This window comes from Sesamum indicum, linkage group LG7 (genome assembly GCF_026168435.1).
Source record: "Sesamum indicum cultivar Baizhima isolate 11 linkage group LG7, ASM2616843v1, whole genome shotgun sequence".
NCBI lineage: Eukaryota > Viridiplantae > Streptophyta > Magnoliopsida > Lamiales > Pedaliaceae > Sesamum > Sesamum indicum.
In genome coordinates this window covers 8,720,999-8,738,486 of record NC_142663.1, presented here as the reverse complement: position 1 = coordinate 8,738,486, position 17,488 = coordinate 8,720,999, and the positions used below count along the sequence as shown (strand labels likewise).

Here is a 17,488-nt window from a genome sequence, read left to right as displayed (position 1 = left end):
GGAACATATATTTTTAAATTTGTATCGATAATTTATTTTTAAAAAAATTCAATATATATAACAACACAAGAAAAATTTATGTAAATCTTTTACCAGTTATGTAAAATATAAGAATTATAAATTTATGGAGTTTATACAGACTTTATACTCAGTATAAAATAATAAATTTTGGATAGTATTTATTTTAAATAAAAATTTATAATAATTCATATTACATTTAGGAGAATGATCATATATAGAGATATTTTTAGAGTGTAAATAATAAGGGCATTTTCATCCTAAAAAAATTAGCGTATATCATGAGGGACTATTTTGTTATGTTTTATAGTTTAGGGTGTAAATGCACTTTATGCATAGTTTAGGAGTGCAAAGTGTAAATTATTATAATTATTTTTACTCACTACAAAAAAAGTAGAAAATAAAGGATAAAAAATATCAAGTGACATGAAATTTATTTTGTTACAATAATAAAATTTTATAATTTTAATAATTACTATTATTTTAAAAAATTGTGTATAAAATTCTTAGCTGCATTTCTTCATCGCCACGACCCCATCATCATCTTTTGCACTTATGTTCAAATCAACCCAACCCTTCTCTCCTCAATACAACAAAGGAGATACCATTTTGGGGGTCTAATTCGAAAGATTCAAGGGAAGGGAAAATCAATCCGTATATACAAGTCTGTAAAGAGAACCCTACGTGCCCGGGAATAAGAGAAAGTAATGGAAGACGGAATTTAAAATTAAATTTAATATCGGATCAAAGAGGTGTATCGCTTGGATGTTCGGCACTTAATAATGTAAAAATGAATAAATTACAAACATCCATAAGTGGTTTACGCGAGAAAATTGAGAAACAATATATGACTGTAAATTGAATTTACTTTTTCATTTTTGATTTTTAACTCGGGTACTAGCATTGCTCCAGATTCGTGTTCACGCAACGATCAAGATAGATCCTCTCTTATTTGTCCATACCACACAAACGGAAGCGGCATGCATGAGACTATTGCTAGATGACTCGTGCTCTCTCAACTGAAGAAATGAATTCGGATTTGTACTGTCAATTTGATAATCCGAATTGATAGTTCAATTTGAATATTGTACAAGAACACAAGAAAGGGGGGGGGGGGGGAGGGGAGTAAGGAGATGAGAGGTGATTGATTGCTAGATGCATATTCACCTTACATATGGGGTAATTGTGTGTTCCCATAGCATGCAGGTTAACTTTGAATCAATCAAGCTAACCAAGCCTTGACGTTTATGACTTGCCATAACACCCAAGTCAAACATCATGAATCTAGTCATGATGATGTTAGCGGTGGCCGAGAATGAGGCGCCTTTGGGTCCTATTCTTGGCTACTTTCATTTCCCAAGAGGAGCCTCCAACTCCTCCTTGGTTTGAGCTCCCTTGCTCATGGATTGGGCTTGTCCATATGCCCGACAGTCAATCAATCCCATCAGTTAAAAATTCAACAAGTAGCTCAACTTATTTATTCAATCTAATTAAATAGATTGATCCCATCTCCATCAATTAATTAATCTAATTTATTGCATTAACCATAATTAGAATAATCAAATTAATTTAATTGTGCAGATTCGGATTTAATTAATTCGATTGTACCATCCATCAAGTGGATCTTCCCATTTAATGATCCAATTATTTATTTTCTAAATTAATTTGTATATTCTATAATTAATTTCAAATTAATTCTGCTACTTTCATATTGATTTGTGTATGACTGTTTAGGTTCACCCTCAACTAGTTTTGAATTTGTGTCTAACATAATTAATGAATTGCTCCTGATTAACCATTATCCAAAAGCATCCATCACAATGGGTGGCCGTTTAGCAATGGTCCATGACATTCGAGAATAGGTGAATTTGGTGTGAACATTTAGGTTCCCAAGTACTATACAAATAAGTTCTTCCATCAGCTGTGTTTCAATCTAAGTCGAGGGCAAGGATTTAGGCATTGATTTTGATCCTAAACTTGACAGCTATGCTCAAAACTCTAAACGCGTGTACTCCATGGATTATATAGAAAATTATTTTCTATTCCACTGTTTGCTTTGGCCATAGACTTGGGGAGCTTAAACGCATTTTAGAGCGCACAAAAGAGATCTTACTATCACGTATGAACAGACGAAGAATGCTATCCTGGAAGCCGCCATCCTTATTATATGTTTAGACTGCACTAGACAAGACTTATAACGATCACATTAAAGGCACAATCATCTCTTTTCAGATCCAAGATACAACCATTTTTGTGACTGCCGTAGTTTCTCAAGTTTGAATATTAGATTCCGTACTATCGGAGTCGAGGAGTACTAGTCATACCGACCAAACCTCATAGGCTTCCATATGATGATTTCTTGCTAGGCAGTTCAGTCGGCTTGGCAACCCTTGTCAACCACCCACTAAAATTACATAGACATCCCACATCTGTCGTTGATGAAACACGACATTAATCTAATAAATACAACAATTAATGCAAGTCTCAATAGAGTAGTAAAATGCCTTGCCTCGATATTCTCGACTTGAAACGTTTCAAATCTAACCATCATTAGTTGGTCTCATAGTTGCCATCTAATGCGCAACCCAACTACCTTGGTTTTACAATTGGTCTACGAGCTTTGTTGTGATGTAAAGTAGTAAAATAAAATACATATGAAGTTAACACAACAAAGTGATGCCATCGAATATAGCTTAAATTCAATAATTAAATATTCTATGATAAAAGAAATTATTCAGAACATATTACAATACCAACAATCTAATAGGCTTTTTAGTCACATATTTTAACAATCCCACTTGATCTAAAGCCAATCACCCGTTTTCTTTAGACCCATCTTTCCAAGATGCTAAGTATGAGCAATCTGCAAAACTGATTTGATTAGTGGATCTGAAGTGTTTTCCACCAATGTGAAGTGGTCCATAGGCACGTCACCTCTTTCCACCATCTCTCTGAATAAGAATGTGCTTGGGTCTATGAAGAGATCTTGATTCCTTCGCTTGCACTATATTCCCATTGTTATTGCTGAAGATAACCACTGGCTCGGAAATGCTAGGTACTATACTCAATTCTTGGATGTAGTTTTTCATCCAAATTGCTTTTTAGCAGCTTTCAAAACCTCTATGTATACAACTTTTATAGTGGAATCTGTTGTGGTATCCTGTTTGAAACTTTCCAAGATACCACACCACCATTCATCATGAATATAAATTTAGATTGAAACTTAGCATCTTCCGTATCAGACTGATAGCTAGCATCACTCAACCTTTCAGAATCAATTCTCCACCACCTTACACAAAAAAACAAGTCTTTAGTCCTTCTCAATCACTTAAGAGTTGTCTTGACAGTAGTCCAGTGTCTTTCCAACACACGCCTGATATCTGTTCGTCATGTTCAAATTGTACGCCACGTCAGATCGAGTGCACTAGGCAACATATTGTATATTGCCCACGAGACGTATAGGGAATGTCTAAGATCTTTTTAACTTCCTTATTAGTCCTGAGAGTCTGATTGTTGGAAAGTTTTACACCATGCTTCCTGAGAAGGATTCCTTGTTTCAAATTCTCCATCTTGAATCTTTTCAAGATTTTGTCGACATAAGAGGTTTGGGTCATTGTCAACACACTCTTTGATCTATCCCTAACAATCTTAAAGCCTAAGATGTAGGAAGTCTGTCCCAAGTTCTTTATGGATAATTATGTGGATAACCATTCTTTAGCGTCACTCAAAATCTTAACATCATTCTCCATGAGCAAGATGTCATTGACATAAAATACTAGGAAAACCACTAAGATCCCACTAACTATCTACTATAGACAAGGAAAGTCGTAATTGACAAAATTATAACCTTGTACAACTTTGTTAAAACTACTATTCCAATTTATAGAAGCCTATTTTAGTCCATAAATGGATCTTTTTGAGACAACACACCTTATGCTCTTTTCTAATAGATGTGAATCCCTTCGGTTGCTCTAAGCAGATCCCTTCCTAAACATATCCATTAAGGAAGGCCATTATCACATCTATTTACCGTATTTCATAGTCATACCATGCAACTATAGTTAGTAATATCTGGATGGACTTGGCCATCACAGGTGAATAAGTTTACTCAAAATCGATTCCTAGTCGTTGAGTTTAATATTTGTCCATAAGTCTAGTCTTGAAGGTTGTCACCTCCTCGTCAGCTCTAAGCTCTCGTTTGTAAACCTATTTACACCCAATAGGCTATACACCTTTGGGGGGATCTACCAAGATCCAAACTTTATTTGAACTTATGGAGTTCATTTTAAAGTTAAGGCCTTAAGCTATTTTCCCAAATCGATGTTCGATATTGCTTCTTTGTATGTATTTGGATCTACATCGAATTGATCGATTAGACAAAAGAGTCCGTACCTCTCAGGTTTGTGAGGTACTCCGCTTGACTTTCAGAATTGGAGTGTTATTAGTAGGAAGGGGTGGGACAGATTATGATGTGGTTTATGGCTGAGGTGCTGCTTCACTTCACTCCTTAAGGAGAAAACTCTTCATATTGTTTATCTATTGAAATACCTTTTTCCAAGAATACTGCATTTCTTGAAATAAATATGTTTGATATGAGGGATTAAAGAAATAATACCCCATAATTTTTTTAGAAATATATGATTAAGCCTGCACAAGCTTAGATGTTGAGTCCAGCTTATCTCCTACTAGTTTCTTAACATATGTAGGACTTTTCCATACTCTAAAATACTTGTAGGTGCAAGTTTGCCATGCCATATCACATATGGAATCTGGGCTACACTCTAGAAGGCGCTATGTTAAACAACTTGGCCGTCGTTTCAAGAGCATACCCCCAAAAGAACATTGATAACTCAGTGAAACTCATCTTGGATCGAACCATGTCAACTAGAATTTGATTATCTCTTTTCAGATACACTGCTCAATTATGGTGTATTAGAAGGGGTCCACTGAGAGAGAATCATATTATCTTTTAGATACTCCAAGAAATCTCAACTTAAATAATCATTACTTCAATCCGATTGAAGGATTTTAATTTTGAGATCAGCTCGGTTCTTCATTTCAAGTTTTAACTTCATCAACCTTTCAAAAGGCTTCAGATTTGTAACTTATTAAATAAATATAACCATAACCATACCGTGAGTGATCATCGATAAAGTTTATGAAGTAGGTGAACCCCCCTTTGGCCAGTGTAGTTAATGATTTATAGACGTATGAATGTATCAAATCCTACAGACAACTGGTTAGTGGGCTTTGTTCTATAAAGGGCTTCTTAGTTATTTTTCCTTTCAAGCAGGACTCAAGCTGGTAGGTTATTTGAATTGTCTATTTCTAAATTTTTTGAGTCCAACTTCCTCATCTTATCTTGAGAGATATGAGACACTAGCATGTTGTATCTGTATATTATCTTGATTATCTAGTTTATGTTTGTGTTGAGTAGTCATAATCATATTATACTAAAGAACGATATAGAGACCATTACGCAATTTATCAAGTAGATGTGGAAAACATTGTTTATAAAAGAATAGTTTTTATTGATTAGAAATTTAAGTCCAAGCTCGTCCAACAAGAGAATGGATACAATATTTTTATCATTCTCAGAACATAATAGCAATTCGTAAATTCTATCCTGACATGATCATAAATGATTAAGTTGCTAGTCCTACAGTTTTTGTAACAACCTTGTCGTCGCCTAGCCTTAGGACCATTTCATCTTTACTTAACCTTCTATTTTTTCCCATCATTTGCAGACTACATATGTGAGCTCCATAGGGTATCTAATACCCAAGCAGCAGTGTTAGTGATCATATTAACCTCAATTGCAAACGTATGTTGACATGACTGTAGTTTAGGACAGTCCCTCTTCCAGTGTCCTTTTTCATGGCAGTTAAAGTACATATCATTTTCCCTCCCCGCTTTCTGCCACGTTCCTATTTCCTTTGCCAACTTCTACCTAGGGCCTTGCCCTTACCTTTCTTCCTCCTCTAGTGTTCAGTCCCCTTGCCTTTTACTTTCAAGGTCGAAGTCTTCCTAAAAATGATCGTTGACCCTGACTTCTTAGCCGTTGCCTCAAATTGGAATAATATGTTGATCAGCTCATGGATGGGATTCGTAAGCCCATTTATGTTAAAGTTTATGACAAGCGATTTTCGGTGGGCAGCCATTGTTGATTCTAGGAGTTGCAGAACCAACCATTATAATGTACCACTACTTGTATGATTTTGCCAAGAGCAGGATAGGTAAAGAACTGTATTTAGCATGGGCTGGGTGGTAAGCAAAACTCAACTTGATTAGTTAGAAAGTCAGGTGGCCTTTTTGATCTGTTTAATATGTACACAAGATTTCTTTTACTTAAACAGGGTCTGTTTTTGGATGACCTTGATGTTGTTTCTTCTTGCTATTTTTAACGCTTGTACCATTATCACAAGATTTACAAGGGTGGTAGGGAAACTTTTTGGCATGTTAATCATAGTTCTTTTCATTCAGGAGGCCATCAAGGTACTTTTTTCCCTTGTATTTTCTTATCTTTATCCTCTTTCTTGTTATCCTAGCCTTTTTGGAGTTGTGTTTATAAACTAGTAATATTGAATCACAAGGTGTGATGAGTGAATTTAGCATGCCAGAAGGTGAAAATGCCACAGAAGAGATACACCATTTTGAATGGCTTTATATTAATGGGTTACTCGCAGTTATATTCACTATTGGCGCGCTTATCATGTCCCTGAAGAGCAGAGAAGCTAGGTCCTGGCGTTATGGTACAGGTATGGGATGTTTTTATTGTATTGACAACCTCAGTGAAAATGTCGTAAGATGGAAGAAGAAACTAAAGGATCATATATATATATATATATATGTGTGTGTGTGTGTGTGTGTGTGTCATTATCGATCCCTGCTTGCAAGTCCTCAAGTTTCTCCACAATGGATAGCATGTGGATTTCATGCTCATGGATCAAGGTTCCTTTGGCCATCTTAGTGCCGAAGAATGCCTTAATAATGACATATCTAATACGCTGGTCAAGGACTACCTATACATCCTGCAACATTGGGCATTATTTAACCTATCATACTATATATGAATCGCATTAATTATAAAAGCCAATATGATATTGTTGACCTTCGGATGAAAGCCCAATAGTTGACCACTCTTTGCCGTAGGATTCATACAAGGACGAAAAGTCAATTGCATACTCGTAAATGGTGGATCTACAGTCAACATCATATTGAAATCCACCATGAAGAAATTTGGCATAACCATGGAGAACTTATCATGCAACCGCCTAACTATCCAAGGCTTCAAACAAGAGAGCCAATGGGCGATGCATGATTCAATATGACATTACCATCGGAAAACTGAAGTTAAGCACTCCATTTTATGTCGTTGATGTAATGACATCTTACAACATGCTGTTAGGAAGACCATGACTGCATGAAAATGGAATTGTGCCTTCGATATTACACTGATACTTCAAGTATATAAAAAATGCAAAAATCATGAAATTTGATGCCAATATGAAATCTTTCGTTGAACCATCATACTTTGTTGATGCCAAACTCCACCTCGACTCTGGGGCGAATGCAAGAAACTTTGCTTTCAAAGATTCTAGTTGATAGGCCCAACAAGGAAGTACGTCAGTCTTATTGCCTTAGCAATCAGTGATGAAGAGCTCGGGAAATTGACCATTGATGAAGCCCCAACCAATGGGAATCGTGAGTCTATTGCCAATATTCGGATACGTGGTTTGGTCAAATGATATAGACGAAGAAAACTCATCAAAAGACCATGCTACGCCACTGTTAAAAAAGAATCAAGCAGTTAAAAGATGCAAAATTAAATGACCTTCAAAGTGCTAAGTTGAACTAGTCATTCTTATCATCGATCTACACCTATTGATCTCAAGTCTTTTGAAAGATCAACACACAAAAATATAGAACGCATCTAGCCCAAAAGCATATCACCTCTTGGAAAAATTAGGGTATGAATTATTTGCTCCATCCCGACTCAACAAATTAAATCCTAAGTTGATCGGAAAAAGAATCCACGAACTAACTAAATGCAACATAAAATAAGAAAATAATGTTTTCTTGTCGACCAAGCCTACGCTCGCTTACACTTTAGATGAATATATGAGGATACACATGAGATAGAAGGACAAGTGTGTAGCTACATAATACATGTGATGAAAGTCGACGGCTAAATGACAACTACGTCTTAGGTCTAACCAACTTAGGTCTCTTGTTTCTCACACTTCTGTGTTTGGATGACTAGGATAAGGTAAATGAGACTTCATCTAGCAATTTAAGAACCCCCAACCCCCCAAATAAGGATTCGTGTTCGAACGTGTTTGAGATGGTTGCGCAACAATTGAAAAAAATAACTCCCCCAATGAAAGAAATGAGTCATAAGAAAGTGACAAGGATCAAACCTTTGAATCTATCCTGGGGTCAAGGAAGCAAGATCCCATTTATGCCTATCTCTTTCGATAGGCCACTCAAGGTGAAACATCATATCGCTAGACTATATCATGATTCAAAGAGCAATTCAAATGAAGAAGAGATAGAAATCATCGTCCATCCAACAACATTGCATTGTGCAAAAGCCAAAGAACATACCCTAAACCAAGTTCTTAGTGAGCTCAATAGACTTGTCAAAGGCAACATAATGCAAGCAATGAGCTATCCTGGATGGACAATGACACTTGTCGCTATCAGATTGAGTTTTGAAGTGGCTAGTTGTGTTTAAGAAATCAAGATCCCAAAGTGGAACAACCCATGGACGATGAAAGCATTAACTTCATGCATGTAACCATGTTAGTGTTGATGAAAGTTTTCCGATAGATATCTCTAAAGATGAGATTGGAGACGTTTCTTTGCACAACTTGAAGATAGTGAACATGCACCCTCCATCATCCCAAATCAAAAGTACTACCTTAGTCCCATGTATAACTAACCTATGAAGAACACGCTCATTGATACATGAGCCTAAATTGTATTTTAGTTGTGATACGGATTTGAGTATAAACTATGTATACCACCTCCTTGTTATATGAAGAAGAAAATTCAAATTTCTTTGAACTATGTTTTTAACTTGATTCTTTCACGGGGTTCGTAGGGAGCTTGCATATATTTGCTCAAGTTCAGTCATATTTGCAAGCAAATTTGTTGATATCCTACACAAGACTTATTCTTCCAAAAAAAAAAAAAAATACAAAAGAAATACCACTACATGATCATGTTCCTATGGACTTAAGAAAAATTCATTTGTTGGAGTGTAAAGCTATGCCTAATCATCCAATCCTAGTGACCATCGATTCCCCACCCCCCCCCCCCCCCAAAAAAAAAAAAAAAAAAATTAGCAGAGAAACAGAGCAAACGAGTAGGTCATGTTCTTATGCCAATCAATGTTGGCATGCCACGCCGTGTTGCTTCACATAGCTGCGTTGCTATGACACCAAAAAACATGGCGATGCCATTTTTTGCTGCTTCTCCAAAAAAGAAAAGAATAAAAAACAAAATGAAGGAGAATGAACCAGTATGTTTTAAAAGTTAGCCAATTTTAACTCCAAATTGAATAAGTCTTCAAGTTTCAATTGATTATGTGACATGCCTGCAGTTGTTCGTAACTGGGATCAATATAAATGAAAGAAAGAGGTTTCTTTAAGAAAACACACAAGATGAATTTCAAAAGGACATTTTATTTTGTACAATATTCGTTTACATTAAATAAAGTTGAAGCAATGGAGAGTAATAAAAAATGATGAATAACTGCAAAGTGCTCACATAGACAAATTGAAAGTTGCCAAATCTCATCTTGAGTCTTCAAGAAGTGCCTCCATATTTTCCAAAGCCACAATCTTTTCTTTCAGATAAATAAGGTATGTGTTCAAGCGAAGAGATCTTGCCTCTCTCATTGGTTAAGTTCCTTTTGGCGCCTTGGAGTGATGAATTCACAGACTTTTCCTTGTCGCACGATTCTTAGATTCATTTTGTTGCTTGCATGATTTAAAGAATTTCAGCTCCAAGACCATTCAGACATTCTCTTTTTCATGCTACTAGGCTCAAGTCTGTATGACTTGGAGGCAAGAATCATGAACTTCGATGGACGGAAAGGCCAAGATCTTACAAGAATTGCAGAATGGCTTTGCTCAGAAACTGTCTTTTAAGGGACCATCAAGTTATACCATCTAAGAGTCGTAAGCAGTCCATGGCGTGTTAAAGATATGTGCTTGCAATCGCGTGGTGTCAAGGCCTGCAAATGTCGATGGCAAACAACTCTTTTGGCGGAAGGAATAGCTATTTAGTAGAAATCTCCACGTATGGATAGTCTATGGAATCTACGGAGGTCCAAGGAAAATAACAATTCCCCTACAACGACAAGGAAAGTGTTCCTGTTAATTCATTTTTGTTATTATTTTCGTCTTTTAACTTTTTATAATAGTATTTTAATCTCAAATATTTTTAATTTTTGCAATTTTAGTCATTTTTTTCATCAAAGTTCACTTCCACAGGTGAGAAAGGTGAACTCCAATTAAAAAAAAAAGACTAAAATCACGAAAATTTAAAAAATACACGATTAAAATACACAATGTAAATCTAGATGTCACTGTCCATAGCATTCCGCGTTAGCTTTAATGTATTTTGACACGCACATACACAATGTACGCAAGAATCAGCATGATAGCAGCACCCTAAACTCCTCAGTTTGACAAAACCTTCAACAATCAATTATATATATATATATATATATATCGGTAAATTACAGTTATTTTTTTTAAAATTTGACATAATTATGAATATTTTTTTATTATTTATAATTTTATAAATATCTTTTGCAAAAAAAAAAAAAAATTTTGCAGTCTTTAGATGATTAGTTGACAATACTACTTCATTCTTGTTGAAATTTTTTGAAAAATAAAAAAATATTTGAAAAAATACAAAACAATTGAGCGTGGGGAAAATAAATAATTCATGGAGATTATTAGTCCATAAAAATATTTTAAAATTTTTTAAAAATATATAAAATTATAAATCATACTAAAAGGGTATTTTGGTTAATTTATTATAAAAATTGGAAGAAAACTTTAAAGAGATTACTGGAATGAGCTCGTTGTTAGACGAATATTAAAATTAAACAAGCATTTGTAGTTTATCAAAGAACGAAAATTAATTATATTTATACCTAATCTCACGGAAAGTGCCTGCAATTTATCCAAATATATATATATATATATATATATATATATAAAATGAAGCTCGTATGAAACTTACAGAAGAATTCTCTTCCACCATTTCTCACTGACAACTTACATATATATATATATATATATTATAAAACTCGAACAGGTTCCATCCCTTGTTAACAAATACTAATTAAAATAATTAACAACTCTCTCCAACATTTTCCTTTCTCCCCAAGAAACCTTCCCCAACTCTCTCTCTATATATATAATTGACAGTTCCAAACATAATCAGTCTGTGTTGCTAAAAATGGAAGCAGATGGCATGGTAACACAGGCAGCACCAGGACTGCCGCCGGGATTCAGATTCCATCCCACCGATGAGGAGATCATCATTCACTACCTGCTCAAGAAGGTGATGGACACCCGGTTTGCACCCTTGGCCATAGCTGAAGCCCATCTCAATAAGTGTGAGCCCTGGGATTTGCCAAGTAATAATTCTTCCAACCCCTTTTCATCTTTTTCTTTAACTTTAGTTGCCTCATGGATGGTTGATGGATTTATATGTATATATATGTCAAGTTGTGTTGAAAAGCCAGCTCTTTATTTTCTGTTAAGAGGAGGATTAAAGCTGATTTCGTGACTCTTTCTGAGACTTGAACTTGTTCTATATCTTTCAGTCTTTTGAATCCAATTTTCTTGTAATAGAATGAGAAGGTTGAGATTATTGATGAAGATTGATCATTGGATTTAATGAGTTTGGCGATGAACTATCTCAAGTGGTTAACAAGACGTACCTAGTATTGTTATTTTGGTGAGAATTTCCATTGAAATCGAGTAGCTGATTCAATAACCAAAGTTGCTGGTTTTGCATGTGGTGGAAGAGAAACAAACAATTGAAAGGAGGAGTAGAAGGCATCGATCAAGTATCGGTCGTTACGTATTAGGATCGGCTAGTGTCGGTCTGATATATAATCGTCTGATCTTTTATATTCTCTGAAATTATTTGGTATCGTCGATATAATGATATTAGCGCTTGAATATGATATATCGTCGACAATATCGGATTTTATCGGGTGACTGATGCGATAGTTGAGATGATTTCTGTATAAAGATAGATAATTTTTCATGCTGTTCACACAATTAATCATCAAGCAACTTGCAACCGCTTGTAGATTTAATAATTAAGCAGTTTAATTGAGCAACTTATAGCTAAAGTTGGAATAGTTCCAGTGCCCATCGCGATAATAATTAATGTCTCAGCCTGCTGCAGAAGCCACTGAATGATTTAATCATTAGTTTGTGGCCTAATTCTAACAAGTCGAGTGCCATGTTTCATCAATATTAATGTCGTACAAAATAATCTTGCTTAAACTATAAATAATTATGCAGTTGCATTTTTGTATATATATTTTAAACTTATGTATTAATTTCTCAAGCACTTCTATAATTAATTTTATGGATGCTTGATATGATAAAAATTTTGGTTTATAATATCATGTAGTAATTTGTGATACCTATACTTTTGTTTTTTTGGTAATTTTACTAATTTTTGGGAATTTTTTGAGGATTGTATAATATTTTGTTCCGAATCGCTCTATAATATTCCAATACACCGAACAATACTCATCAATATTATCCTCGATACCACAACTTTAAACCATGGTAGAAGGTGGAGTTTTTGTTTCAAATTTTATTACATTTTCTATTTAATGCATACATGATTTGTATATATATAATTTTTCTTTTTAAAATAAATAATGTAATCATTGTACTTGATAAACATGACGTGCATATATTAAATGGAATAACATTTGAACTAGAAATTAATGCGCGGATTTGATACTCCATTCAAATGGAATAAAAATTTAAAAAGGGATCATATCTTATAGACGAGCAAATTTCCCTTTCGAACTGGTTGTAATTTCCGGACTAATTCAGTGTGTCCATCAAGGCAATTCTCACGTTCAGTAGGCTGACGGGCTGAGAGTGTGTCAGCCAATCGATGGTTCCCGTTTTACATCTAAATTAAGTAAAATAGGTGTTTGTAAATGTTTGTTGATTTGTCTTATATTTATTGACTCATGTTTTGTTGTACTAATGATTAATGTGCAGAGACGGCAAAGAGGGGAGAAAAAGAGTGGTATTTCTTTTGGCAGAGAGACAGAAAGTACCCAACAGGCATGAGAACTAATAGGGCAACAGAGTCAGGATACTGGAAGGCTACTGGCAAAGATAAGGAGATTCACAAGGGAAGAAACAGTTGCCTTGTTGGGATGAAAAAGACTCTGGTTTTCTACATAGGGAGAGCTCCTAAAGGCCAGAAAACCAATTGGATCATGCATGAATACAGATTGGAGGGCGACTTTTCTAATTTCAACTTATCTATTTCTGCAAAGGTACTTTTTGTTAGAATAATATCGTGAATCTTTTATTATATTTTTGTTCACCGTCACAGCTATCCGTGTCTGGAAATATCAAAATATACATCGCTAGGTCAAAAAACCCTAATGATGAGTTCTTTTTTAAAAAAGAAACCGGTGACGTGATCCCACGATCCTTGCAGACGAGAATGAGCTTATTTTTTGAAAATTTAGAGGGTCATGTTATCTTTTCTCAGAGGGGTAAAATGCAGTAATTCATTCCTAGTAATTGGTATTGATTTTACCAATAAAATACTCTAACTTTGTACATTACCTTGTGATGCCAGGAAGAATGGGTTGTCTGTAGAGTTTTCCACAAGCACAAAGGAATCAGAACAGATCCAGCACATGTAGAACTAGCAAGAAAGACTACGCTGGATAGCCCTACACTGCCACCATTGACAGAGTATAACTTCACCAAGGAAAGACCTAATTCAAGTTTTGCAACTCATGAACATGAACCGGAACCACATATTTCCTCACCAAGATTGATGTTCATAAACCCTAAATCACAAATATTGCAAAATGACCACAACCCATACTTTTCTAGTCCCCATAATCAGGAACCAAACCCCATTTTCTGCCCTCAGATTGTTGACTCCAATTCAATGGTTCCTCATCATTCATCACCATCTCTTGTTTACCAGCTCCTAGATGAGTTCATCAGTACTTCGACGATCTTGGCAGACTTTCCCTTCAAAGGAGCAGATTATCAAGTAAATCTAAGGATTCCTGCACCTGATGCAGGTACGAAGGGGCCTGAGAAGTTGAGTAAAATGAAGCATTTTACACCTAACAACTCCATAGCTTGCCATCAAGACAGTGGACTTATCTCTGAAATGGCCACTGAGACAACCCCTTTTCAGTCCCAGCTGGGAGACATTGATGAAAGCAAGAACCCATTCGATCAAGAACGCGAGGAAGATCTCTCTTTCAGTCCCAATATTTCAGATTTGGATTCTTTGTGGAGATATTAATATATATGAAGCATGATATAAACTAATTTGCTTCACATCAGTATAGACCTCTCTGCCTGTATGCCAGTATTTGAGTGCAGCAGGAATATTTATAAATATTATAGGGTTAATTTGCATATTTATAATATCATATGGGGCTAAATTGCATTTTTTCCAAATTATATATATTAAGTGCAAAATTATATTTTTTGTCTCATATGTCGACAATGAGGCCAACTTTTTTCCTCCTTCACTTTATAAAAATTTTAAAATAGTCCTAATATTGATTTTTTCGACGTATTTAGTTCCATAATCCAACTTCAGTAAAAAAGTAGAATGCTCTGTTAGGACTAGAAATATGTTGGAGAAAAAAAGAAGAAGCCAATTTAGGACAAAAAATGTACCCTTCTATTATATGGGATAAAAAATGCAATTTTTTTCAACATTTTTCGTCTCTCATAAAATGGGGGTCTACAGTTTTGGTACCAATATTTCAATTTTTTCTCAAATTTAGTCCCAAAAACCACATTTCATCTAAAAATAATGGTCACATGCAGGATACGGGATTTTGATATTTCTTTTTATTTTTTATATTTTACGAAAGTTGGATTATGAGACCAAATATGTTTAGAAAAATTAATTTTGGGATCATTGTAAAATTTACGTAAGTGAAAGACCAAAATGTAGACCCACTATCCTGTGGAATGAAAAATACAATTTTATCTATATTAAGTGGCAAGAATTTCTATTTTGTCACTATAATTATTTTCATAATTTAATTGGTGAGGATATATATTTAAGTTAAACGTGACCAGGTATAGTTAATGACAAAAAGTTATATGTAAAATTGTCAATACAAACAATAAGTTGTTCAAAGTGCGGTGCGTATAATTATTATTTGGATACATATATGGAGTGGCAGATTTGAGATAACTCGAATATTAGTTGGAGTAATTAATATTAATTATCACAATTATGAAGAAAATAGTTCGAACTAAATATTATGAGTTGAAATTTATTGTAACTTTAAATTATTAAATTAAGTTCCGTGAATTTAAAATTTTCTAGCCCTCAAAGTCTTGGACTCGAAGGCAATTATGATATGGAGTTGCTTCTACTGCTTAAGCACATACATACGTACATACATCCTTAGAAGACTCTAGATATAAATATATATAGTTAGAGATTAATTAAACATAATTAGAGCTTAATTAATTATTCTCTTTCTAGAAAGGATATTATATCTTAATATTCCCAGACTATAAGGTTATATATTAATTAAGGTGGCATCACTAACAAACATTACATTCTTATACGGTTGGCTGTCTGAATATTCCGAGCTTCCTTTATGAAACTGCAACTGTATCCGTTTAATTCTCCTGCAATTCTGCATTTATTCCAGCATATGTATATGTGTGTGACCCCTCTAATATTTTATTTTTCATAACTTTAACTTTGTTATATATATAAATGTATGTAGGGTTAAATATACTTTTGGTCCTGTAATTTAGGTTATTTGACTTTTACGTTGTTTAATTTTTTTGGATAGCATTTTGATACTGTATCTTTTCAGTTTTAGTGAGTTTAGTTATTTTTTTTTCGTCAGAGTTTATCATTCTTGTCTGTATAAATGAACTCCGGTTGGAAAAAAAGAATTGAAGTTGCGAAACTTGGAAAAAAGATTTAAGATGACATAAAGTTAAAGGACAAAAACACTTATAAAAATAAGCTAATAGGAACAGTAGCCTCTGTAAGTGCTAATTTTATCGTGTCTAAAAATCAAAATATAAATAAATTATCACAATAATAATGGGATAAATCCAACCTACCCCCTGAGGTATGAACAACACGAGGACAAGATATATTTCATGGACGCACTCGAGTTATTTACAAATGCTTATATGTTATTTATCTTATTGTTGAAAGTTCTGCTTGTACATATCAAGTTCTACTCGTACTTATCCTTTTGTTCTCAGTGTTTGTTTTTTATTAGTATTCCAGTATTTAATTTTTGTTGAGTCTGTTGCCAACTAGAGTTCAGAGTGAGTTAGTTTCTTCTTTAGTTAGGACTCTATTCTTTATATATAGTCTCACATCTCTGTAACTTTAGTACTTGAGAGTTTAGATGAATAAAAAACTTGAGTTTGAGATGAATAAAGTCTAGTTTTTTACTTCTTTTTATTCTCTAATTTACTACCATGAATATACTCTCTTCTACACTTCAAATTTTAACATGGTATCAGAGTTGGTTTCTCAAAAAAAAAAGAAGGTGAGAGAGCCTTTAGAAACCCTAGAATGCTACCCCTGACATATTTGCTCGCTGCCTTTGAAACCCTAGCACGCCTCCGCTGGCATACATGCTTGCTGCTTTGAAACCCTAGAGCAACGCTGCATGAAACTGCGTTCGTCAACGGAACTTTGGCAAAATCGAACGTTGATGATCTCCTTCTTCCTTCTTTAAAATTCGTCTATAAGCCTTTGTGGCTTATTTCCTTTTTAAATATTGATGGAGCCATTGGGGCTTTGAATATTGGTGGAGTCTTTGTGGCTCTATGAGGCTTTGTGGCTTTGAATATTTGTGGAGCCTTTGTGATTTTAAATATTGGTAGAGCCTTTGTGGCTTTGAATATTGGTAGAGCCTTTGTGGTTCTATAAGCCTTTGTGGCTTTGAGTGATTTGTGTAACCTTGAAGTGGTTGTGCCTTTGGTCTTAGTAAGCCTTGGGTTTTTTGGCTCGTGGGCCTTCATTATGTTCCATGTCTCCGTTCCGCTATCCATTCCCTTCTGATGCGATAACAATGTTGCCATCCTGATACAACCTACTGCTGACTTCGGACGATTCCTTTGCAAGCTGGGCCTCGCTTCCTCGGCTCCATCTTGAGGGGGGGCTATTGAAAGTTCTGCTTGTACTTATCAAGTTC

General features: G+C 34.7%; 1 protein-coding gene across 1 annotated transcript; it reads left to right on the top strand.

Moving 5' to 3' along the window:
• Positions 1 to 11,401: 11,401 nt before the first annotated feature.
• LOC105166495 (NAC domain-containing protein 46) lies at positions 11,402 to 14,707 on the top strand. Its single transcript, XM_011085872.3, has 3 exons — positions 11,402 to 11,680; positions 13,305 to 13,588; positions 13,900 to 14,707. The coding sequence occupies exons 1-3, from the start codon at positions 11,500 to 11,502 to the stop codon at positions 14,587 to 14,589; spliced, it is 1,155 nt and encodes a 384-aa protein (XP_011084174.1). The 5' UTR covers positions 11,402 to 11,499; the 3' UTR covers positions 14,590 to 14,707.
• The last annotated feature ends 2,781 nt before the right edge of the window (positions 14,708 to 17,488 follow it).

Excerpts from the sequence above, each read along its gene's own strand:
- LOC105166495 (XM_011085872.3), top strand. The coding sequence starts at position 11,500 with ATGGAAGCAGATGGCATGGTAACACAGGCAGCACCAGGACTGCCGCCG. Across the intron at positions 11,681-13,304 it reads TGAGCCCTGGGATTTGCCAA|AGACGGCAAAGAGGGGAGAA; the intron begins GTAATAATTCTT and ends ATTAATGTGCAG. Across the intron at positions 13,589-13,899 it reads ACTTATCTATTTCTGCAAAG|GAAGAATGGGTTGTCTGTAG; the intron begins GTACTTTTTGTT and ends TTGTGATGCCAG.